This window comes from Paramisgurnus dabryanus, chromosome 4 (assembly GCF_030506205.2).
Source record: "Paramisgurnus dabryanus chromosome 4, PD_genome_1.1, whole genome shotgun sequence".
NCBI lineage: Eukaryota > Metazoa > Chordata > Actinopteri > Cypriniformes > Cobitidae > Paramisgurnus > Paramisgurnus dabryanus.
The window spans coordinates 11,037,443-11,058,049 of record NC_133340.1 but is presented as its reverse complement, the minus strand read 5'-3'; the positions used below and the strand labels follow the sequence as shown (position 1 = coordinate 11,058,049).

Here is a 20,607-nt window from a genome sequence, read left to right as displayed (position 1 = left end):
TTAAATATAATACAATAGGGAATTGTGTCTTAAAGAATTAATCTCCAACTTATCTTTTCCCTTTGTTATTAGCTGATATTGATGATATGAAGATTTGTTATGTGCTTCTGGATGGGTCCAATGCCACAAGTGACATATTCTACTTTGTAGTGGAAGATAATGGTAAGAATTTATTTTTCTTGTCCCTCTAACTGAAAGTGTCATGTGTCATTATAGCTGTGTTGGAATTCCAAAGCTTTTAGTTGCTCATTTAAGTCAATTGCGCTGACGGCAATTCCGTTTGCAGTTATTTAGGAGACTGTTTCTTTGTCAGACATCATAAAGTAAATAAAACTTTACCACTTTCTGAGTTCCTAGAACCTAAGCTTCTAAGTCTTATTTAAACTCCATGAAGAATGTTTAGACAAGTGATATGTCTAAAAAATACTGTCTGGTTTTCCTGACAATTCCACCATTACCCATGACTATAATCATTCTTTGTAATAAATTTTTCTCATTGCAAACAAATATGGAGGGAGTCTTTTTAGCAGGAGACACAAAAATAAGATCCTAGTGCATGATGTAGGACAGCGACTCAAAGAGAGTTTATTTAATCTAAGTGTACATAGTAAAATATTTTTTGTATTAGGTGGTCATTTGTTTTTGTGTAACGTGTTTGCATAGGTTTGGTTGTACTTGTGAGTTACAATTTTTGTCCTAATAGAAGGGCCAAAAACAATGGGTTGAGGTTTGAATTTAGGAGATAGAAGCGCTATGAGATGTCTCCCTGATATAGTAAAACAAATGTGTGTGTTTAATAGTTTGACCAATATTGTGAGGTAATTGGATGTAGAAAGATTTTGGAAAGCCTTAAAATGTTGGAAAGCCTGACATTTGCTAAATTAAGTAAAGAAAATATTATTAACTCCGTATTAAAGCGAAACTGTAATGTCAAAGTCAATATAAAGTCCTTGTAATTATAGAAATACCAATGTGTGTGTAAGAGAGAGATTTGGGCATTTTTACACCTGGTCACTCCATGTGTTTTCTTTGATCAGATACAGTAGCTATCTGATTTGTTCCATTTACATTTTTCCCACATAAATGCGTCTTGGCAAAACGGATATGAATCTGATCTTCTACTCCCATGCAAAATGCAAATACACTATTCATTACTCCGCCTTAAAAAACTTAAGACAACGCTTTAGTGGTCAGCAGCATGCAGTATAAACATATGGATTAAAGGAATAGTTCACCTAAATATGAAAAATCCATAATAATTTACTTAATTTACCATAATGCCATCTCAGATTTTTATGACTCAACAAATAATATCATACAATCTAATATTGGAGCCAACATGCAAAGCTAAAAAAGCAATTAAATTCACCAAGTAATCCAAATGACTCCAGTGGATTAGGATATGTTTTTGAAGAAAAACAATACTTTAAATAGAGAAAACTATTAATATTAGGTTAGTAAGAAAATAATGCTAAGGTTTTTTAGCAAAAAAATGAGTTATTGTAAACAAACAGATTGGTGCAGTAATTTTGAAAATGGCAGCATGTCAATAACATTGAATCTCTTTAGTTCTTATGTGATTTTGTGTGTCATATGCATGTTAAGTTATGAGACATGCAAGAAAGAGTGAGATTCGACGTTGCTGACATGCCACCGTTTTGAACTTATCACAGTACTCTGTATGTTTACATAATATGCAACACACTGATAACTAAATAAGCAGAACATATTAACTGATTATCATCACAAATGTATTAATCCACTTTAATGTAGTTTGAATAAAAGCTAATATTTTAAAAATGCTTTTAAACCAATTAAAATATGCTGATACAAATAGAGGTTATACAGTACATTTAGGATAAAATACTGTAAATAAGCCGTTTTTAATGCATTTGTGATTTTTATGAAAGAGACTCAGATATTGTTTCTTGAAGGTCATGTTAGATCCTAAATCTAATATTTTAAAGCATCTGAAATACCCATAGGCTATAGTGAATGCATAATAACAGAGCGGGTTTATTTAGTGAAGTCTGTCATTTAGTCTATACACTAATACGGCACTTAAATGACATTGACATTATTTTGAATACACAGTTAAATAAACCATAAAGCCCTACCATTTCATAATCTTTTCTGTACTATATTTTTAAGCAAGTATTGCCATCCACTTGTATAAGCAGCAGACAATATCAGACAGAGCACAACTGGGGGTGTATTTCGTCATGAGTCATTTTGTAACCACCACTAGTTTTAACTTTTTCGACTGTTTTCAGGGGTTATGAAGAGCAATATGAGAGAGAAAACCTAACAAAAATCCATTATAATATTATTATTATTATTTGTTTATATATTTCTAATTAAAATATTTCTAACATTCAGAAATGCGCTCTCCGCTCACGAGCTCTGATCGGAACAAACCGTCTGCTGAACTTGCGCAGAAACATCAAAATATAACCAGCTTTTTAAAATGGTTTTAAAACTAAACATTTAGACTATTTTAGCACAAATTATGAGCTTATTGACGATTTTTTATAATTCTTGACATAATGCGTCTCTGTCCACAGCACATTTCAAAACATTTTAATTCATAAAACTAAATAATGAGAACATGAACTTCATCACTGCATTTGCAGGAATTGTAAAATCTTTTTTCTTATTAACTCATGAAGCAGCCGTACGCAATATTTTTACTCCCGACATTTTATATCTTTCCTGCACAACGAAAAAACACGCAAGAATTAAATCTTGAATGGCAAAACTATATGGCACAACATTTCAACTTAAACATAAATATGAACAATGGATTGATTGCAAAGTTAAACCATTACAGTAGAAACCGTTTTACTGCTGCTTTTAAAGTAATAACATTAACTTTACACCGCGATGCTGAGCTACAGTGAAATGATAGAAAAGACAGATGCATTATGTGTTAGGCACTTAGCCTCATTTGCGCAAACTGACGCGCCCGCGCCTTGCTAAACGCCATCGGCATTTATCATGTGTAACTTCTGTCATTCTCAGTGGTGTGACTGAGACACTAACTCTGCTTGTCATCATAAACAGATAATCAGATTGTTATGTTTATTCCCGCTTTATTAATATGCGGCTGAATATGCTGCCTTCCATCGTTTCGACACATAGCTCCATAACCATCTTGCATGTCTTGATAGGCTTTTACTCGTGAGGAGTAACCAGGTCTGTAACCAATCAGATAGCGCAGTGGGCGGGACATTGAGCAAGGCTGCGTCCGAAACCGCATACTGTATAGTAGGTACTGAAAAATATGAAGTACCTACTTACTTGGCGTTAAAACAGTAGGTACTGTATAGTATGAATCCGGGTAGTATGAATGAGATTCGGACGTACTACATTCGCCATGTTGCTACATCACGTGACATACGTCGTCATCACGTCATGTCATTTCAGCGCGAAAACAGCCGCGTGCCTCTTCTTCTTCGTTGGATAACTCCTCGTCCGGGGCATCATGGGATAGTGAAGCGTCCATCGTATGCACACTGCAAAATCTAACCGGAAGTAGTAGGTCATCCGGGTACTTTTCGCATACTGTTTTTCGAATACTATGTATTCGGACATACTACTCGCCTCGCCTATGTATTCGGACATACTACTCGCCTCGCCTACTGCTTTTCGCGTACTATATAGTATGTTGTAGGCAGTTTCAGACGCAGCACAAGTCTGCAGAGTGGTGAATACAGAAAGGCTGCGCGGCAGCTGTATCAGAGCCAGCCAAAGTAGCGCATTTTGAAACAAAATTTACTTTAATCAAACCACGGGTCCGTGATAAGTTTTGTGATCCGTCTCGCCACTAGTGTAGTAGCACTAATCACTTTGAGGGGGGGGGTAAATTTATCCCCACCGGGGATAAAAATAATTAAGCAGAGGCAGGGATGCATTGACCAGAAAGGGGGAAATCCCACGCATCCCCCCGGCAAATCGCACCCTGGGTGTATGAATATGCAAATCCTCTTTACCTTAAGTGATGAAAACACTAACTATGTTGTAGTATTATGGTGCTATGATACAAACCAGTAACGATTCCTAGTGATATTCTGGTGTTATATCTGCACTCCTGGAATATCTCTCTTCCAATCAGATTTCAGTACTACAAACTAATTGGAGTATAAAATTATATACAGATTTTATGTTCTTAAATAAAAAATTTAAATGAGTTAAATTTCCTTTGGTTTAAAAATAGTTTAGGCCTATAAAAACAATCTCAGTGTAGATATTAGGAAGTTAGATATGCTGTTCATTAGGGACATGAGGAGCTATGTTACATGATCATTAATTTAATGGTGATATGCATTTCCTCTGAGTTTTACAGCTCCAGCTACACTGACACAGTGTGTCTGTGGAAATCATTGCAGACAGGTATGTGTGTTTTAAGGAGCAGAGATCTGCTGACAGATCTGCTTTCAAAGCTTCCTTTATGCCTGTCTGTAACCCAAAGCCATCACAAGACATGCTGAACACCCAAGGGCTTCCCTTTTCCTAGTTCTTCTTTAAAGATTCAGAAGATATTGTAGATATACTCATGCACGGTGCCAGTGGCCACCACAGCCACACTAAACACTGGAGCCACCTTTCTATTGCCCTAGTCCCTCCGGCTTGGAGATTTATGGGATTTTGTATAAGTGCTGGAGGATATGATGTATCTAAGGTTATTCTTATCGCTCACAGATGGCAAAGTTTTTCATGTGCCCTGCGATCTGAGCTTTGAGATAACCCTATGGTGCCTCTCCGTAAGAGTACTTTCTCTTGATCTCTCACTGCCGACCATAGACAACTTGGATGACTGGTGTCAAAAAGGATGTGCCAGGTCTGTCGTGCCATAATTCATCACCCTGCATTTTGGGGATCAGATGCCTGGCTACCGCAGATGTCACGTGGACAAGTACAGTACCTGCCAGTGTCCAGTTGTCAAATATCCCCTTGTGGAATGCCTGGAATTACATGAGGCGCCTAACATAGACTTTCAAGCTTGGGGCATGTGAGAAGCCATTATTAGATGCAGAGGAAATGGCCAAAGCTCCTAAGGTCCTACAGATGACCCATATTTGAATTTAAACTGTGATGATCTGAACTCCAGTGCATTGTTATGAATTTTAAAGTTTGGAATATTTAACAGGGATCTGATACTGAAAAGTATAAAATGAAAAAGACATCAGTAATAATTAGGATTGCTATTTGTGTATAGACAGTTTCATCGGACACACGTGTGTTGTCGGAGTTAAGCGCCAGAACCGAAGTGAACTTCCGGTCGATATATATTTATCGGTCCGGCTATTGATTAAACTGATCTCTGAAACAAATGCCTTAATTAAATGTTTTGGTTTGCCAAAGACGAGTGGAGACGACGAGCATAGGACACAACTTTGCGGAGAGGTTTGGCAGCCAGGCCAGAAATCAAAGACCTGTAGCTAATTGTATACATTAATATTAGGGTTAGGGTTACTAATGTAATTTACTTGTCATTAATTTCCCTTGTTATCAGAAATAAACTACTGTAAAGGACCCTGTTGATATTGATTCCATGTGGAAGTCTACCGGAAGTTGTGTTCTGTCCACAAAAGCCGTTTGTTGTTGCTGCTAAAACCATCTATATACCGGGCCAGTTTAGTCTTGCAATAAATCTCTAGCAGTGAATTTTGATATTCTCTAAGCAATCCCTCCCATGCCTCAGGCTCTAAACATACAGCTACTGTGTTGAGCAGTGGTGCTGAGGTGAAGATAAGCAGAACTACAAGATCATGACCACTAATTTTTTTATAGGGAGCTAATAAAATGGTTACATTTATCCCGCTATGGTAATGCTAAACTAATTTTGCTTTGAAAACAGCTGAAATTTTGACCGTTGTATCCACATTTCGAATTTAGTTGGTTTATGTTTTTAGTGGGTCAACAAAGTTGCATTCTAATGTATAATTAATTAGCTAATTCGTTGGAAAAAAATATTAGTAGCAAAAATGTCAGTTGGAACACATTATTTTCGGAATTGTTTTATTACTGCTAGTTCTGCCTTTTTAACTTATTGTCTGCAAAATCAAAGCCTGAGCTGCCCTGAGTAAGTGGGAATGTGACCATTACTTTGCCCTATACATTCTTTGTGTAATTGCAGTCATAAATGCCTTCAGAGCTTCCCTGTAATGCATGAACCTATTAGCACCACTCACTGATGCATAAAATCTTATTTTAAAGGAGGAAATGAGCTTCAGATTTGGTTATAAAAATCCACACCAGCGGGTTTGTAATTTGCAGACAACAAAAAAACATTGCCATCGTAAAAATGAGTAGATAAACGTATGTTTTCCATCGTCAGTTGCACTCCTGTATGAGTCTGGCAACCTAGAACGGGGGCAGGGAAAAACATATCCAATATTTTGAGTTTCGGTACCAAGTTTTCTACAAGTCAATGTTACAAACAGCTCCTTTAAATTAGATAAAGTATAATAAAATTGCTGTGTTATCCCAAATTCTCATAAATAATATTAAAATGTAAAGGCCATTCAGATAAAAAATAAAACACTCATGAGAAAACATTCTGGTTTCAGAGGGATGCATTTTGTGTTGATTGTTCGTTGTAGACACAAGTGTAGAAAGAAACCACGACAGTGGGTTTGGGCCACCCAGACTGTGCCTGCTGTCTGTCTCAGTTGTTGCTCCCATGCATAGATAAAAGCTGACAAAGGTAGAACAAGGGAGGGTATAAGTGCTGGGAGTGGGACTACAGCTGTCAGTCCCCTCTCTTTGTATCTAAAAACTATTAGAAACGGTGTGAGAAAAATGTGAAAAAGTGCAGAGTCAAAAGCCTGAGGTAGTCGCTCTTGAACAGCACCAGCCTTTTAATGGCCACTTCACACTGGTCAGACAGACTCCAACAGACGCGTCTGTTGGAGTCTGTCTGACCAGTGTGAAACCCCTGTTGGCAGTTGTTGGATCAAAGTAAATGAGACTTTAGAATGTGGTTGTCTGTTGGTGTCTGTTGGTATCTGTTGGTGTCTGTTGGAGTTGGTAGTTGTCTGACCAGTGTGAACTGGCCTTAAAGCAATAGCAATAAAACTATTTAGTAAATGGCCCCAGGTTAGTTTCAGCTTTGATGGCAAAATTTTCTCTGGAAACGGCATCTGTGTTAATTGTTTAGACATCAGTTATCTTTATATTTAACATGTCATTTAGAATTATTCGATTATAATTTGTATAAGAACAATAACTAATAAAGAATAAGGCGTTGTCCACACTAAAAAAAAAAAAAACGGGTGAAACTGGGGTGGACTGTGAAAACAAGAGGCTTTTCGAAAACGATGATGTGTTTTTAGTCAGGTGAAACAGCTACAGAATGTGACCCATTCAGCCCAAAGTAAGATGCTGGACAACAGTATACAGCAAATGCTTTGGCTGCTGTCTATTTTGATAGCTTTGCCAAAGATAATGTCATACCCCAGATTACATTTCAAAGAGGCAGAAAGTAAATAAACATGTGATGTAAATAACGCATCTTAGATGTACTGAAACATAAGGATTTGTAGATTCAGTGTGGATATTGATAAGCTTTTGGAAAACGCTTTAAACTGTTATTGTGGATGAAGAACATTTTTAAATAAAAACACAATTTTCAAATGTATCTGGATTAGTGTAGATGTAGACGGATAAGTATCTTAGAGTAGGACACTGTCTTTGTTGCAAATGGAACTATTCTCCATAATCTTTCAGACAAAGTGCCCTTATCCAGACCCAGCTGACCGCTGGATGGTTAACTGAAAGGGAGCTTTCTGTCTGCATGTTTTTCGTTTGATAATCCTTTGATACAGCCCTACTAAGCTCAGTATCAGCTCATACTCAACCTGGGCAGTGTGCCTGAGAAAATTGTCTCCCGAAGAAAGAGACACTTGGCTGAGCTTCGATACGCTTTGCCTTCCATTGAGCCTTTGAAACATGCTTTATTTTCTTCATTGTGTGAACATTTTGCATTTGTAAAGTGTTGTTTTCAATTCCATTTAAATGTGCTCAGTTATACAGTTTGTACATCTTGGTGGTGGTGAAATATGAGTGTGTCTGAAATGTGCACAATATTCACACAAGATGGTGAAGTAACTGTTTAACATAAACGTTGGTTTCCTCTTCTTATGTTTTATTAAATGAAATGATAGCTTTTTATGATAAACTTCTCATACATGGTGATGTTTTTGATCTGATACTGTACTTGAGTATTATATTTCAGTTGTACATATAACCTACCCTTGACCACTAAAAGGCTTTGTTCTCTGTTACATAGTGAGGTCAAATTAATACCATCTAATGACATCTAAAGTGACAACAAGTTTCCAGGAATGTAGTGGACCTTTTAACCCCTTAAGGGATAATCAGAGTCACAAGGTAGCAAAGGTTTGCAGCAGCATGAAGATCCTCTCAAAGTCATTATAGTTCTTCAGTCAGTCCAAGATTTAAAATTAAATCATAGACTCAATCGATTCTCAAACAAGTGTTTAAATACAGCATTCGCTGACTAATCCAGTAACTCCTTAAAGTAATCATCTGACTTGCGATGACAGTGATAGCTAGTGATGACAGCGGTAACTTATCATTTTTTTCTGTTATTATGCACCACCATCCTGCACAACTTTGTTCTTAACACTACAGTTATGATTAATAAGAAAAAAATAATAAGGGTGAATGGTGCCAGTAGCACAAGAAACCTTCCACAACATCCAAAACCCAGGATGAAGTTTTTTTTATTTGATCCCTCTTTCTATAACATTTTTTTAGTTTGAAAGAGAAAAAGTCCTTAGATAAAAAAAGTTTCTGAATCATGTTTCCCAAGGTAATCAAATAGTCTTTATCCAATTAATTTGCTTTACTCTGTTTGTAAAAGGGGGAAACAAATTGAAGCCACAACCGTTCCGTCTGAATTGGGCCTGGATATCTCTGGACAGGGAATACTACATAGTGGATGAGGATGCTAAGTTTCTAGAGATCACACTCAAACGCCGTGGATACTTGGGAGAGACATCATTTGTTAGTAAGTATTTTTCAAGGTAGACAAGACAACATTCAAATGCACCAAAAATAAGTTTAAATGTAAAAAAATAAACAGGTCAGCCTGTGAAGGTTTGACAGGTTGACATCAAAATTTATTAAAAATGCCAGGCTATTTTCAAGCAGGCTATTTTTAACCCTTGTGCATCAATTAAAAAAGTTACACATAGGTTCACAGGGGAAAAAAATGTCCATGTCCAAAAAGTGTCATAAAAATATTATAGATTTATATTTTTTTCCACTTTCACTGATGCCATTTTTTTAAACAGCATCAGCTCTAATCACAATGACCAAACATTCATTAATTTTCAGAATTTTAACCCTTTAAATGCTGGTTTGTTTACACAATGCCACTGCTGTTTTGTTTTTTTTTTAAAAAAAGAAAAATTTTAATTATTTTCAATTTACTAAATGCTAAGCAGATTTTTTTTCTTTGAGTATTACAGCCTTGTATATGTCAATGATTAACAACAACATTAATTTTTATGCATTCATATTTTTTATGCAGTATCAGATTTAAAAAAAGTTACCTCTCAGGTCCATAAAGGACAAAAATGTCCATGTCAAAAAAGTGTCATAAAAATATTATAGATTAATATTTTTTTCCACTTTCACTGATGCCATTTTTTAAACCAGCATCAGCTCTAAACACAATGACCAAACATTCATTAATTTTCAGAATTGTAACACTTCAAATGTTGGTTTGTTTACACAATGCCACTGTTGTTTTTATGAAAAAAAAACGACACCTCCTTTGCAGCGGTTGTAGTTTTGTGATTTCCAGTACAATATTTTTTTTTTCATTCAAACTGTTCACACACACACACGCACACACACACGCTCACACACACGCACACACACGCACACACACACACACACACACACACACACGCACGCACTCACGCACACACACACACGCACGCACATTCTGGTTTCCATGTTTTGTGGGGACATTTCATAGACGTAATGCATTTTATACCATACAAACTGTATATTCTATTCCCCTTACCTACCCCATTCTCTAACCCCAGCCATCACAGAAACCCTTCTACTACTTCACATTTTCAAGAAACATCATTCTGTTTGATTTATAAGCTTGTTTTCTCATGGGGACCTCAAAATGTCCCCACAAGGTCACAAAAATACTGGTATTCCTATTTTTGTGGGGACAATTGGTTACCACAACGTGATAATTACCAGGTACACACACACACACACACACACACATAAAATTTTCAGTACAAACATACAAACCACACAATTATAGCTTCATAATATATCTAATTGGCTTTATAATATGCATAAGCAGAAAACAACAATAAAGCGTTACTTTGCTTTATATGCCAAACCTAAAAAAATGGCACCATCTGGTAAAAAATAGTAAAAATTAACATTTTGAAGCCTTGCCAACAGAATGAAAGCCTGTTAACAAAGATTGCATCATTTTATAGTTGAATGGCACCGGGATAAAAATTGCAGTTTTAATGGGTTTCAATGGGGACATTTTTGTCCAAAAGGTCCTGAGAGGAAGCATTTTGTGTACCTAGTAGAAAATAGATTTTTTTAAAGGAAATGAAGGTGAAATATTAAAATTCCAACAAAAATGCACACCTGTGGCGAATTTTATGCAGTTAGCATTAACGCAGGCAAAGTTATCAAAAAAACAAAACTGAAAAAGATAAAAATGTCCTCAAGGATGCACAAGGGTTAAACAATGGTTTAAAACAACCCATCATTTTGGATTGAAACAACCAAGCATAAGTTAAATTAAAAACCAACGGGTTGGGTTTGTCCTTTTAATTTGTAGATGCAGGTCATGAAACATTTGTTCTTCTGTAAACATTGTTAAACATCTTGTGTTTTACTGTCATACTTATCACTGACTCTTGAAACTTTGGCAAAAACATGTCCCACTAAGAAAAGTGCTAATTCTGTTGGAAATTAATAACATTTTCATGAATAAAAAGAATCAATGTTATAATCAGGGGGTCCTTTGCACATGTAAGGTTCTTTTATAAGTTTCTTTTTATTTTTTTTATTAATTTAATGATTATATATATATATATATATATATATATATATATATATATATATATATATATATATATATATATATATATATATATATATATATATATATATATATATGCTGGCCCATTGCCTACAAAATCAGCTGTCCTCGGTTAAGAGATAATCATTTCAACTTGATTAAAAAAGCCAAAAGTAATAATTGAACAATATATTTACCACATGAAAGAGTACATTTTAATATGTATTAAAAACTACAAACAGTGAGTTTTGAACAATATTTACTATTATTTTGTGATTGCTCAAAAGGTGTCCCACATATTCGTCACCACCGTCAGATACTTATATAAAGCAATAAAATCAGACAACTAAAGGGTCAACTGCATTCCTGAGGAGCCCATTTTCAAACCTTTAGCTCTACTGCATGCTTCAAGATCACTCAAGCTCCTGTATGTTTGATATTTTCTCTTAAACGTCTTCATATTTTTGGACACTGCTACTGTGACAACCATAACATGTCAACACCGTCATCTTTGTGTAGCACTACGCCACCCCTTCCAATTAATTTGAAAGAGAATACCTTGTTTAATGTACAGGCACAAAGTCAAAACCCTTTGGACTACTCAAAGTACAACATGAAAGGTTTATTACAAACAATAGGGCACAAATAATATACACAATTAAACATAGAAATGAAATTATTTATTTAAATAACTCATCCAAAATTAATCTCAGCTCTCAAAGATGTTAACCACCAGCAAAAAAAGCTCTCTATAGTAGCTGGTTCCGTTGTGTGTGGCAAACCTTTAAGGTGTAAGGAAACATCAATTTTATAATGACAGTAAAAAGAAAAAAAACAACAAAATCAATAGAAATAAACACCACAATTCAATCAGAACAACTCAAAACATAACCCTTCACTCATAACTCCAAAGAAAACCACAGCAAACATGGATCCCATACCCTAAAGGGATGCACACAGAATACACAATGCACAATGCACAATGAGTTGAGCTAATGACTTAAGGCTGGGAAGATGGTCATCAAATAAAAAAAGAAACAAAAAGAAAAAGATAACAGAACCCCAGCCAACCGGACTCGTACACTAACAGTTCACAATGTACACTTGCTGCCACCATGCAGCACACTTCTGAGACCGGCCGACCAGGGAACTAAACAAAAACAACACGGGAGAAACAGCAATCGACTTAACTAAAACAGAAAAACAAACAAAAATTAACAATACATCATGTATTTTATTCAAACATTAACATTTTCTTAAACACAATTACCAACTGCCCCATTTCATTTATTAGCTTTAAATTAATATACCAAAAACACAACTTTACCTTTATCAGCTACCCAAAAAGCAGCCAATCAGCATTCCAGCTTTTATCCACATCATCTAAAACACTACTAAAACACTAAACATTTAAAACCATGGTTACCAACTGTACACTCATTTTTATTTAAAAACATTAAATTCATTTACCTTCATTAGCAAATAGCAGGTATAACAATCAGTTGGTTTTTGAACATTTTTCCAGGTCAGAGAGTCAAAAACACCTTTCCAAAGAGAAATACAAATGAACCCTTTCATGCAATCTTATTTAAAAAAAAAACTAAGACAAAACCCATATATTTACCTACACAGGCAGCGGGCAACATACCCAGTTAGCATTGCGCAACTCATCTGCATCTAAATAAACAAACAGAATTTTCCCATACAATCAAAATAAATCCCCATAAATAAACAATTCAACCAAAACAAAAATAATAAACTTGGCCTACCTCATCTGGGGCAAATTCAAGGCCCACATTTCAAGGCCTCTTCTACTTCTTCTTCTTCTTTCTTTTTTACCGGCGGTTGGCAACCAGCTTAATGGAGCATTACCGCCCCCTCTGTTCCGGAATATGGACCTGATAATAGGTCTACTCTCTACTTTTTAATGACATATATATATATATATATATATATATATATATATATATATTCACACAAAAAAAAAATTAATAAACACAATTCTAATCCTACATTACCTCCCTCCTTTCCCCTATATCTATCTCAAATCCTATTATATAGCCCTGTCTCCTTCAGAAAAGTCATCAATACCCTAAACTGTGTCCTATCATTATCACCCAGCAAACTTTTTAAAGTGAACTCCTGTTCTCCTATCTCCCTAAAGTCACTACTCATTTTGTCTCTTTGTTCTATATAACTCGGACAGTCTAATAATACATGTTCTACTGATTCCTCCACTCGACATACTTCACACAATCCTGTTTGATGTTTGCCTATCATCTTAAGAGTTTTATTTAACATACAATGACCCAACCTTAACCTTGTTATCACTATTTCCTCTCTTCGATTACCACCTACCAACCTATTTCCTTTGACACTATTCTGAATTTGATATAACTGTCTCCCCCTCTCCTCTCTATCCCACCTTACCTGCCACATTTGATTTATTCTCTCCCATACTATGCTCTTAACCTCTGATTTACTAAGGCTAATTTGCATTTCTATAGTTTCTTTCAATAATGCCATTTTTGCTAGTTTATCTGCCCTCTCATTACCCCTGATACCCACATGAGCTGGAACCCACATAAACTTGACCTGACTGCCCTTGCTGACAATATTTGTGCTTAGCTGCAAAACATCATACAGAATATCTTGTCTACTTTTTGATAGAAACGATCTTAAGCTTCCTAAAACTGAAGACGAGTCCGAGCAAATCAACGCCTTTACCGGTCCCTTCTTCTCCAACCACCTTAATGCCTCCAATATTGCCAACATTTCTACAGTGTAAACCCCTAACTTGTCCGATGTTCTTCTACTGATTTCCATCTGTTGCCCTGGTATTGCTACTCCAAAACCTGTAACTCCTGTCTCAGGATCCTTTGCCCCATCTGTATAGATCTGAATAAAATTACCATATTCTTCTCCTACTCGATTCTTAAATACACTCACTAAATTAATTTCCTCCCTCGCTTTCCTTTTTTCTTCTAAAACAAACCAATCTACCTCTGGCCACATCATCTTCCATGGAGCTAATTCTGGGAAAACTACTGTAGGACTTAGTCTCACATTGAGTATACCTAAATCTTCAGCTATTTTATTTCCAATCCTCCCAAAGTTTTCCCTTACATTTCGATCATTCTCCCAGCACTCCTTCAATACTGCTTTTGTGGGATGGGTGTCATTGTGCCCGTTCAGACTAACCCAATAATTAGCCATCAAATGTACCCTTCTTAAATCCAACGGCATTTCACCCATTTCTATTTGTAAGGCTGGAGCTGGTGATGTCTTGAAAGCTCCGCAACATACTCTCAGTGCTTGAGTCTGTACCACCTCCAATTTCTTGATCAGGGATTTGGCCGCTGATCCCACTACTATACTACCATAGTCCAATACTGATTTTATTAAAGCCACATAAATACTTTTAAGAGAAGAGCAACTAGCTCCCCATTCTCTTCCTGTTAAACATCTCATCACGTTTACTACCTTCTTGCACTTTCCCTCCACTCTCCTAATGTGCTCCGCAAATGTTAATCTTGAATCAAATGTCACCCCCAAAAATTTAAATGAGCTTAACCGTTCTATCTCTCTACCATATAACCGTAACTTCTTGTCTTCTTCTATTCTTTTCCTGGTGAAAAAGACTGTTTTTGTCTTATCTATTGAAAATCTAAACCCCCAATCATATCCCCACTCTGCAACTTTATCAATCTCACCCTGCACCTTTCTTATAACATATTCTACATTCCTTCCCCTTTTCCACACTGCCCCATCATCAGCAGATCTACCAATATCTTCTTGTCCCTGTTCAAATACATCATAAACAACAATGGACTTATAACACTACCTTGAGGCGTACCATTTTCAATCGTATACTGACTTGACATCTCTACCCCAATTTTCACCTGAATTTTCCTTTCAAACAAAAAATCTTTAATCCAGTTAAACACCCTCCCTTCTACCTCCAACCTATTTAACTTGATTAGCAAACCCTCCTTCCACATCATATCATAGGCCTTCTCTATATCGAAAAATACTGCAACTACGCTCTCTTTATTAGCTTGAGCTTTTCTTATCTCAGTCTCTAATCTTAAAACAGAGTCCAGTGTATTCCTTCCCTTCCTAAACCCACTCTGACATCTATTTAAGACCCCCCTAGATTCCAGTTCGTATGACAGTCTCTCCGTTATCATTCTTTCCATAATCTTACATAAATTTGATGTAAGAGCTATAGGTCTATAACTATTGGGGTTAGTAGGATCTTTCCCAGGCTTCCTGATAGGAATCACTACTGCTTCTTTCCATTCACTTATAATTTTCCCTCCTTCCACACTTTATTATATAACTCAAGCAACTTTAAAGGTGATCTTTCTCCTAGATATTTTAACATCACATAACATATTCGATCTTTCCCTGGAGATGTTTGCTTAGCTCTTTTAATCGCTCTCACCATCTCTGCCATTGTGAATGGCTCATCAATAACCTTTTCTGACTCCTCTTTTTTGTCTAACATTTGCGAATTCTGATTCATAGTTATTGCCCTCCTCCTTCTCTCCTCTTCCGACAAGTTTTCCGAACTATGAATCTTACAGAATGATTTTACCATGACCTCCACCTTTTCTTTATCGGATATTGCTATATTCTCCTCAAATGTTAGTACGGGATAATCCCATTGCCTCCTATCTCCACCCATTCTCTTTATCATACCCCATACTTCACCCACAGGAGTAGACCTACCAATCTCATCACAATATTTTCTCCAACTTGACCTCTTAGGGGCCAGTCACACCAATAGCGTTTATGGCAGTTGCAGGCGCCTTTTTTGAATGATATTCTATGGGCAGGGCGCGTTTGCGCGCTGTTTATGCGCGCCGAGCGCCTTGCGGTTTTTTGCCGCCTGCCGCGCACGCGTTTTTGAAGGAGCGCTGAGAGCGGAGAAGCGCCCGACGTCATTCGTGTCTTTCCATTGTCCAATCGAATGAGGGGAGAGGCGGGCCTTACGTTGTGGTGAGGGAAGTTTAGTTGCTTTGAAGAACCGGACACCACTCGCTCACTCTCTCCTGTGTGTTTGTGCACCTCTCACCCTCAAACAAGGTCAGAGCAAGCGTCCTCTTTTTAAAGTTTCTGCTGATATGACAGTTAACAGCAAAAGGGCGCTCACGCTTCAATATTTGATTGACAAGACAGCTGACTCGGTGGTTGCTTAGCAATATGAAAAGCCGCGTCGCACTGCTCTTTTTTTAAAAAAGGCAGTGCGTCGCGCCTTGCGTTTGCAAGCGTTTAAAGCGCTTTTGGTGTGACTGAAGCCTTAGCCTGTCTTATAGTTCTTCTAACCACTGCTTGAGCTTTCTTATATTCAATTAAATATTGATAATTGAGTGTTCTTTTAACCAGTCTAAATGCTTTATTTCTTAACCTCACCGCCTGCTGACAATCCTCATTCCACCATGGCACAAGTCTTCTAGTACCTTTACCTTTCGTTTTTGGAATGGCTTCCTCTGCCGCCCTGTTAATTGCTGAAGTAAATTGCTTATTCACTTCTTCTATGTTACCAGTCATATCTATCCTAGTAACTAATTCATCACCCAAATTCTGAAATTCTTCCCAGTTAGCTTTTCCAAATATATACTTAGGAATCCTTTTCTCTACCACATCTTCCATTCTCCCACCCACTGTGCATAATACTGGATAATGATCACTCCCCACCGTTGATGCTGATCTAACTTCCCAAAAACTACCCCCAGATAAAGTATTAGACACTAAAGTCAAATCCAGTACTGATTCTTTCCCCGTTAGTAGATTAATCCTAGTTCCTCTCCCATCATTCAGACACACCAGGTCCTTTTCATCTATCAACTCTTCAATTATTTTTCCATTTTCATCTGTCTGTTCACCGCCCCACAATGAGCTATGGGCATTGAAATCTGCACACCAAATTACTCTTATCCTATCTTGCCCTTGTATCTTTAATAAATTATCTAAAGATAGCCTTCCACATGGGTTATAATAATTAATTATTCTTAACCCTCCCACGCTGTCCCACACGTCCACCACCAAGTACTCCTGATCTATTTCCTTGTTCTTTAACTTATATGGGATTCCAATCTTTATAAACGTAGCACACCCTCCACCCCCTCTTGTAATCCTATCATTTCTTAATCCAATATAGTCATGAATAACAAATTCTAGATGTGGTTTCAACCATGTTTCTTGAATACATATTACATCTGGTTTTACTTCTAACTCATTTATGAAATGTTTGAATTCCTGGCCATTTGCCATTAAACTTCTAGCATTCCATTGTAAAAGAATAACCATTAGAATTAACCAACCCATGACACTTCTTGGCTTGACTGAATAGCAAGGTTCTCCCTTACTTCCTCCCATGTCAGTCCTACTAATCCCAGGTGATTAATTGCAGCTTTTACCACCAGCTGAATTTTATCATTTTTAGACTTCACTTCTGCTGTACTATTTATTACTCCTGCTATGAATGTTACCAGGTCTCGTTTTTTCACATACAACACATCTTCCGACCGTTGTATATGTTTCATTATTCCCACATTTTCTATATCACTTGAATTAACTTCCCCCTTCTTAACCACTTTAACTGCATCTGCATAAGATATCCTTCTTTCCACTCTTATCTTTTGTATCTTTGTCTCTTTCCTCATTATTTCACATCCACCATAAGCCACACTATGATCTCCTCCACAGCTACAACACTTTGGTGGGGTCCCTGTTCCACAATTTCCATATTCATGATCACCACGGCACCTAGCACATCTTCTCTGTCTATTGCAATTTTTTGCAGTGTGTCCAAACCTCTGGCATCTATAACATCTCAAAGGCTTTGGCACGTACATCCTCACTGGATAGCTCATGAATCCCAAAAATACCTTCTTTGGAGTATTTTCTCCCTCAAATTCTATTGCCACTGATTCACTATCTCTTAGTACTCCTTCTTTATTTGACTTCAATCTTTGGACTTTCATTACATTACCCCCCTTAATCTTCTTTTTTAATTCCTCCATGCTAACATTTGTTGGTATTCCCGTGATCACTCCTGTGCATCCTCCTTTTCTCACTTCTCCCACCCTCCCTACATATTCCACTTTACATTTTCCCATCTCTTTAATACTTAATGCTCTCTCCAATTGCTTTTCATCAGCACATTTCACCATCAGATTTCCATCATTAAGGACCTTTGCATATTGTATGTCCCCTATCTTCTTAGACAAAATTGTTGTTAACATAAAAGGGTTAACTTTCTTCATGTTTTCCTGATCCTTCTCATTAAATCGTATTATTACAACATATTCTTTATTTCTTTCTTTCTGGACTGTCTCTAATTCTTTTTCACTCCCAGAGCTATCGTCAGTTTCATTTCTGACTCTCTTTTTCCCTTTATCTTTTTTACTACTCGTCTGAGCCCTCTCATCCTCCCATTCACCTTCTTCCTCTTCATTATAATCCATTCTTCCCCACTACCTATTTCTGATCCATTCACGGAACAGTCATGCCCAACCGCCTACAGATCCTATTGATTGAATTTTAGAAATGCCGCTCAGAACAGTTGATCGCCAACAAACCAGCGTCCACGTGTCGCCACCGGAAACTGCTATATGCGCGTGCACCGAAGTCCCACCACCGGCTGCGCGTCCACGTGTCGCCACCGGAAACTGCTATATGCACGTGCACCGAAGTCCCACCACCGGCTGCGCGATATTAACTGTCATGTCATTTCAAGGCCTCTTGCCCAGTGCCTGCTTAAAAAGTCTTGGACTAATTAGCCAACCACACACCCCTACTGGTAAGCCTTGCCTGGCTACATTTGTATAAAAAATATTAGATTAGATTATTAAATAAATGTTTCATTTTTAAGAAGAGGTCTGAAGTAGCTAGCAACAGAGGGGAAACAAGATGGCTAATGTCAACAACTCATCTATTTTTTTTTATCTATTAGGTTTTTGTCACCACCGTCAGATGTCACCACCGTCAGGTTTTCTGTCTTTTCTGTCAGGTTTTATGTATTTTAGGAAGTTATGATTTCATATTTGTTCATCACAGTGCTCAGGATTGTTATTTTTTGGACCAAATATTTACATAAAGTTTAAGCAAGAAGCCATTGACTTGAGTGGTATACATTTTGGAATAATGAGGCCAATGTCACCACCGTCAGATTAGTGTCACCACCGTCAGACGGTGTTTTATTTGTTTTAAATGAATATGCTTACAATATGTTTCTTCAGTGCTGTTGAGTTATTAAATTAATATTCTCTATTAATACAAAAATATGTTTATTAAATAAAAAAAATCATTACTTTTTCTATTTAGGCTTAAAGTAAATGTTGTATGAGTAATAACTGGAAAAAACGCCTATTTTATGAAAAAAATACGAACAGGGGAGGTTGCACCGGTAAATTCCTGAACAGCCAAGACCTTGGTCTATAATGATATATCTTCAGATTTTGTAATTGAAATAAAATTCAATTGTTTTATCCAAATTCCCAAGAATCACTGTTATATGTGATGTTTATTTGCAGATGTAAGAAGTTACTGCCCCTGAGTTTGGCATTTTCACAGGCCTTAAACTGTAACCCAAATGTATTTATTATTCTTAAATTATACCACATTCTTTCACTGCTAAGTTTTAGTAGTTTGGGGAGTTAACTGCTCACAGCTATAGTTTAATTCTTTCAAAAAACACACCACATACTATTCACCCAATTTCAGCTAATGTTTAGGTCTCTAAGTTTTCCTCTTTACTTCAAAGGCATTGCCACCAAGGATGGCACAGCAAAAGTGGACAAAGACTTCCGAGGCAAAGCTCAGAAACAGGTGCAGTTTAACCCTGGCCAAACGACTGCAACCTGGAGGGTTAAGATATTCACTGACCAAGAGTTTGAAACTTCAGAGATGTTCGAAATCCAGCTCTCAGAACCAGTGATGGCTGTTCTTGAGCACCCTGATACAGCCACTGTGGAGATTGTGGATCCTGGTGATGGTAATTATTCCACGATTATAAATACAAAATATTGCTTCCAGAGTTTACAGACTATTGAGGATCTTTATATCCTGAGAATGAGGTTTTCTTCAAATATTTACAGTATTCCAGCAACATACTTTGTTCTTGTAAGCATTTTGGATTAATCTCTTTTCAGAGTCTACAGTATTTATCCCTCAGGCACAATATCGTATAGAAGAGGATATAGGAGAATTATTAATCCCAGTCCATCGATCAGGAGATGTCAGCCAGGAACTTATGGTGATATGTTATACTCAGCAAGGTGAGATTTTTATCACTGTTATAATATAAAATAATATGGTTTTTAAGTACACGGCTCGTTGGAATGCTTGATTCTTATTGGCCAGTCGCGACAGTTGCCGTTTTTTTATTTCCAGATAAAAACATTATACATTTTGTAAATAAATATAAATATGTCTTTTAATAACATATATTACATTATTTTAACAAATGATTAAACCAAATATTGTGTTTGTAA

At 36.7% G+C, this 20,607-nt stretch overlaps 1 protein-coding gene and 1 long non-coding RNA gene across 2 annotated transcripts in view; one reads left to right on the top strand and one right to left on the bottom strand.

Annotated features, from left to right (window-relative positions):
• Positions 1–20,607, top strand: part of frem3 (Fras1 related extracellular matrix 3) — a 39,975-nt gene that overhangs the window by 5,218 nt on the left and 14,150 nt on the right. Inside the window, exons 2-5 of the mRNA XM_065295735.2 lie at positions 73–162; positions 8,891–9,037; positions 19,878–20,108; positions 20,266–20,391. Of these exons, the coding sequence (XP_065151807.1) occupies positions 73–162; positions 8,891–9,037; positions 19,878–20,108; positions 20,266–20,391 (594 nt within the window). The remainder of the gene's footprint in view (positions 1–72; positions 163–8,890; positions 9,038–19,877; positions 20,109–20,265; positions 20,392–20,607) is intronic.
• On the bottom strand, positions 11,219–12,918 carry LOC135786219 (uncharacterized). Its single transcript, XR_010546907.2, has 5 exons — positions 12,874–12,918; positions 12,729–12,781; positions 12,575–12,648; positions 12,432–12,495; positions 11,219–12,294 (listed from the first exon to the last, which is right to left on the bottom strand). It is a non-coding gene; the product is annotated as an uncharacterized lncRNA (long non-coding RNA).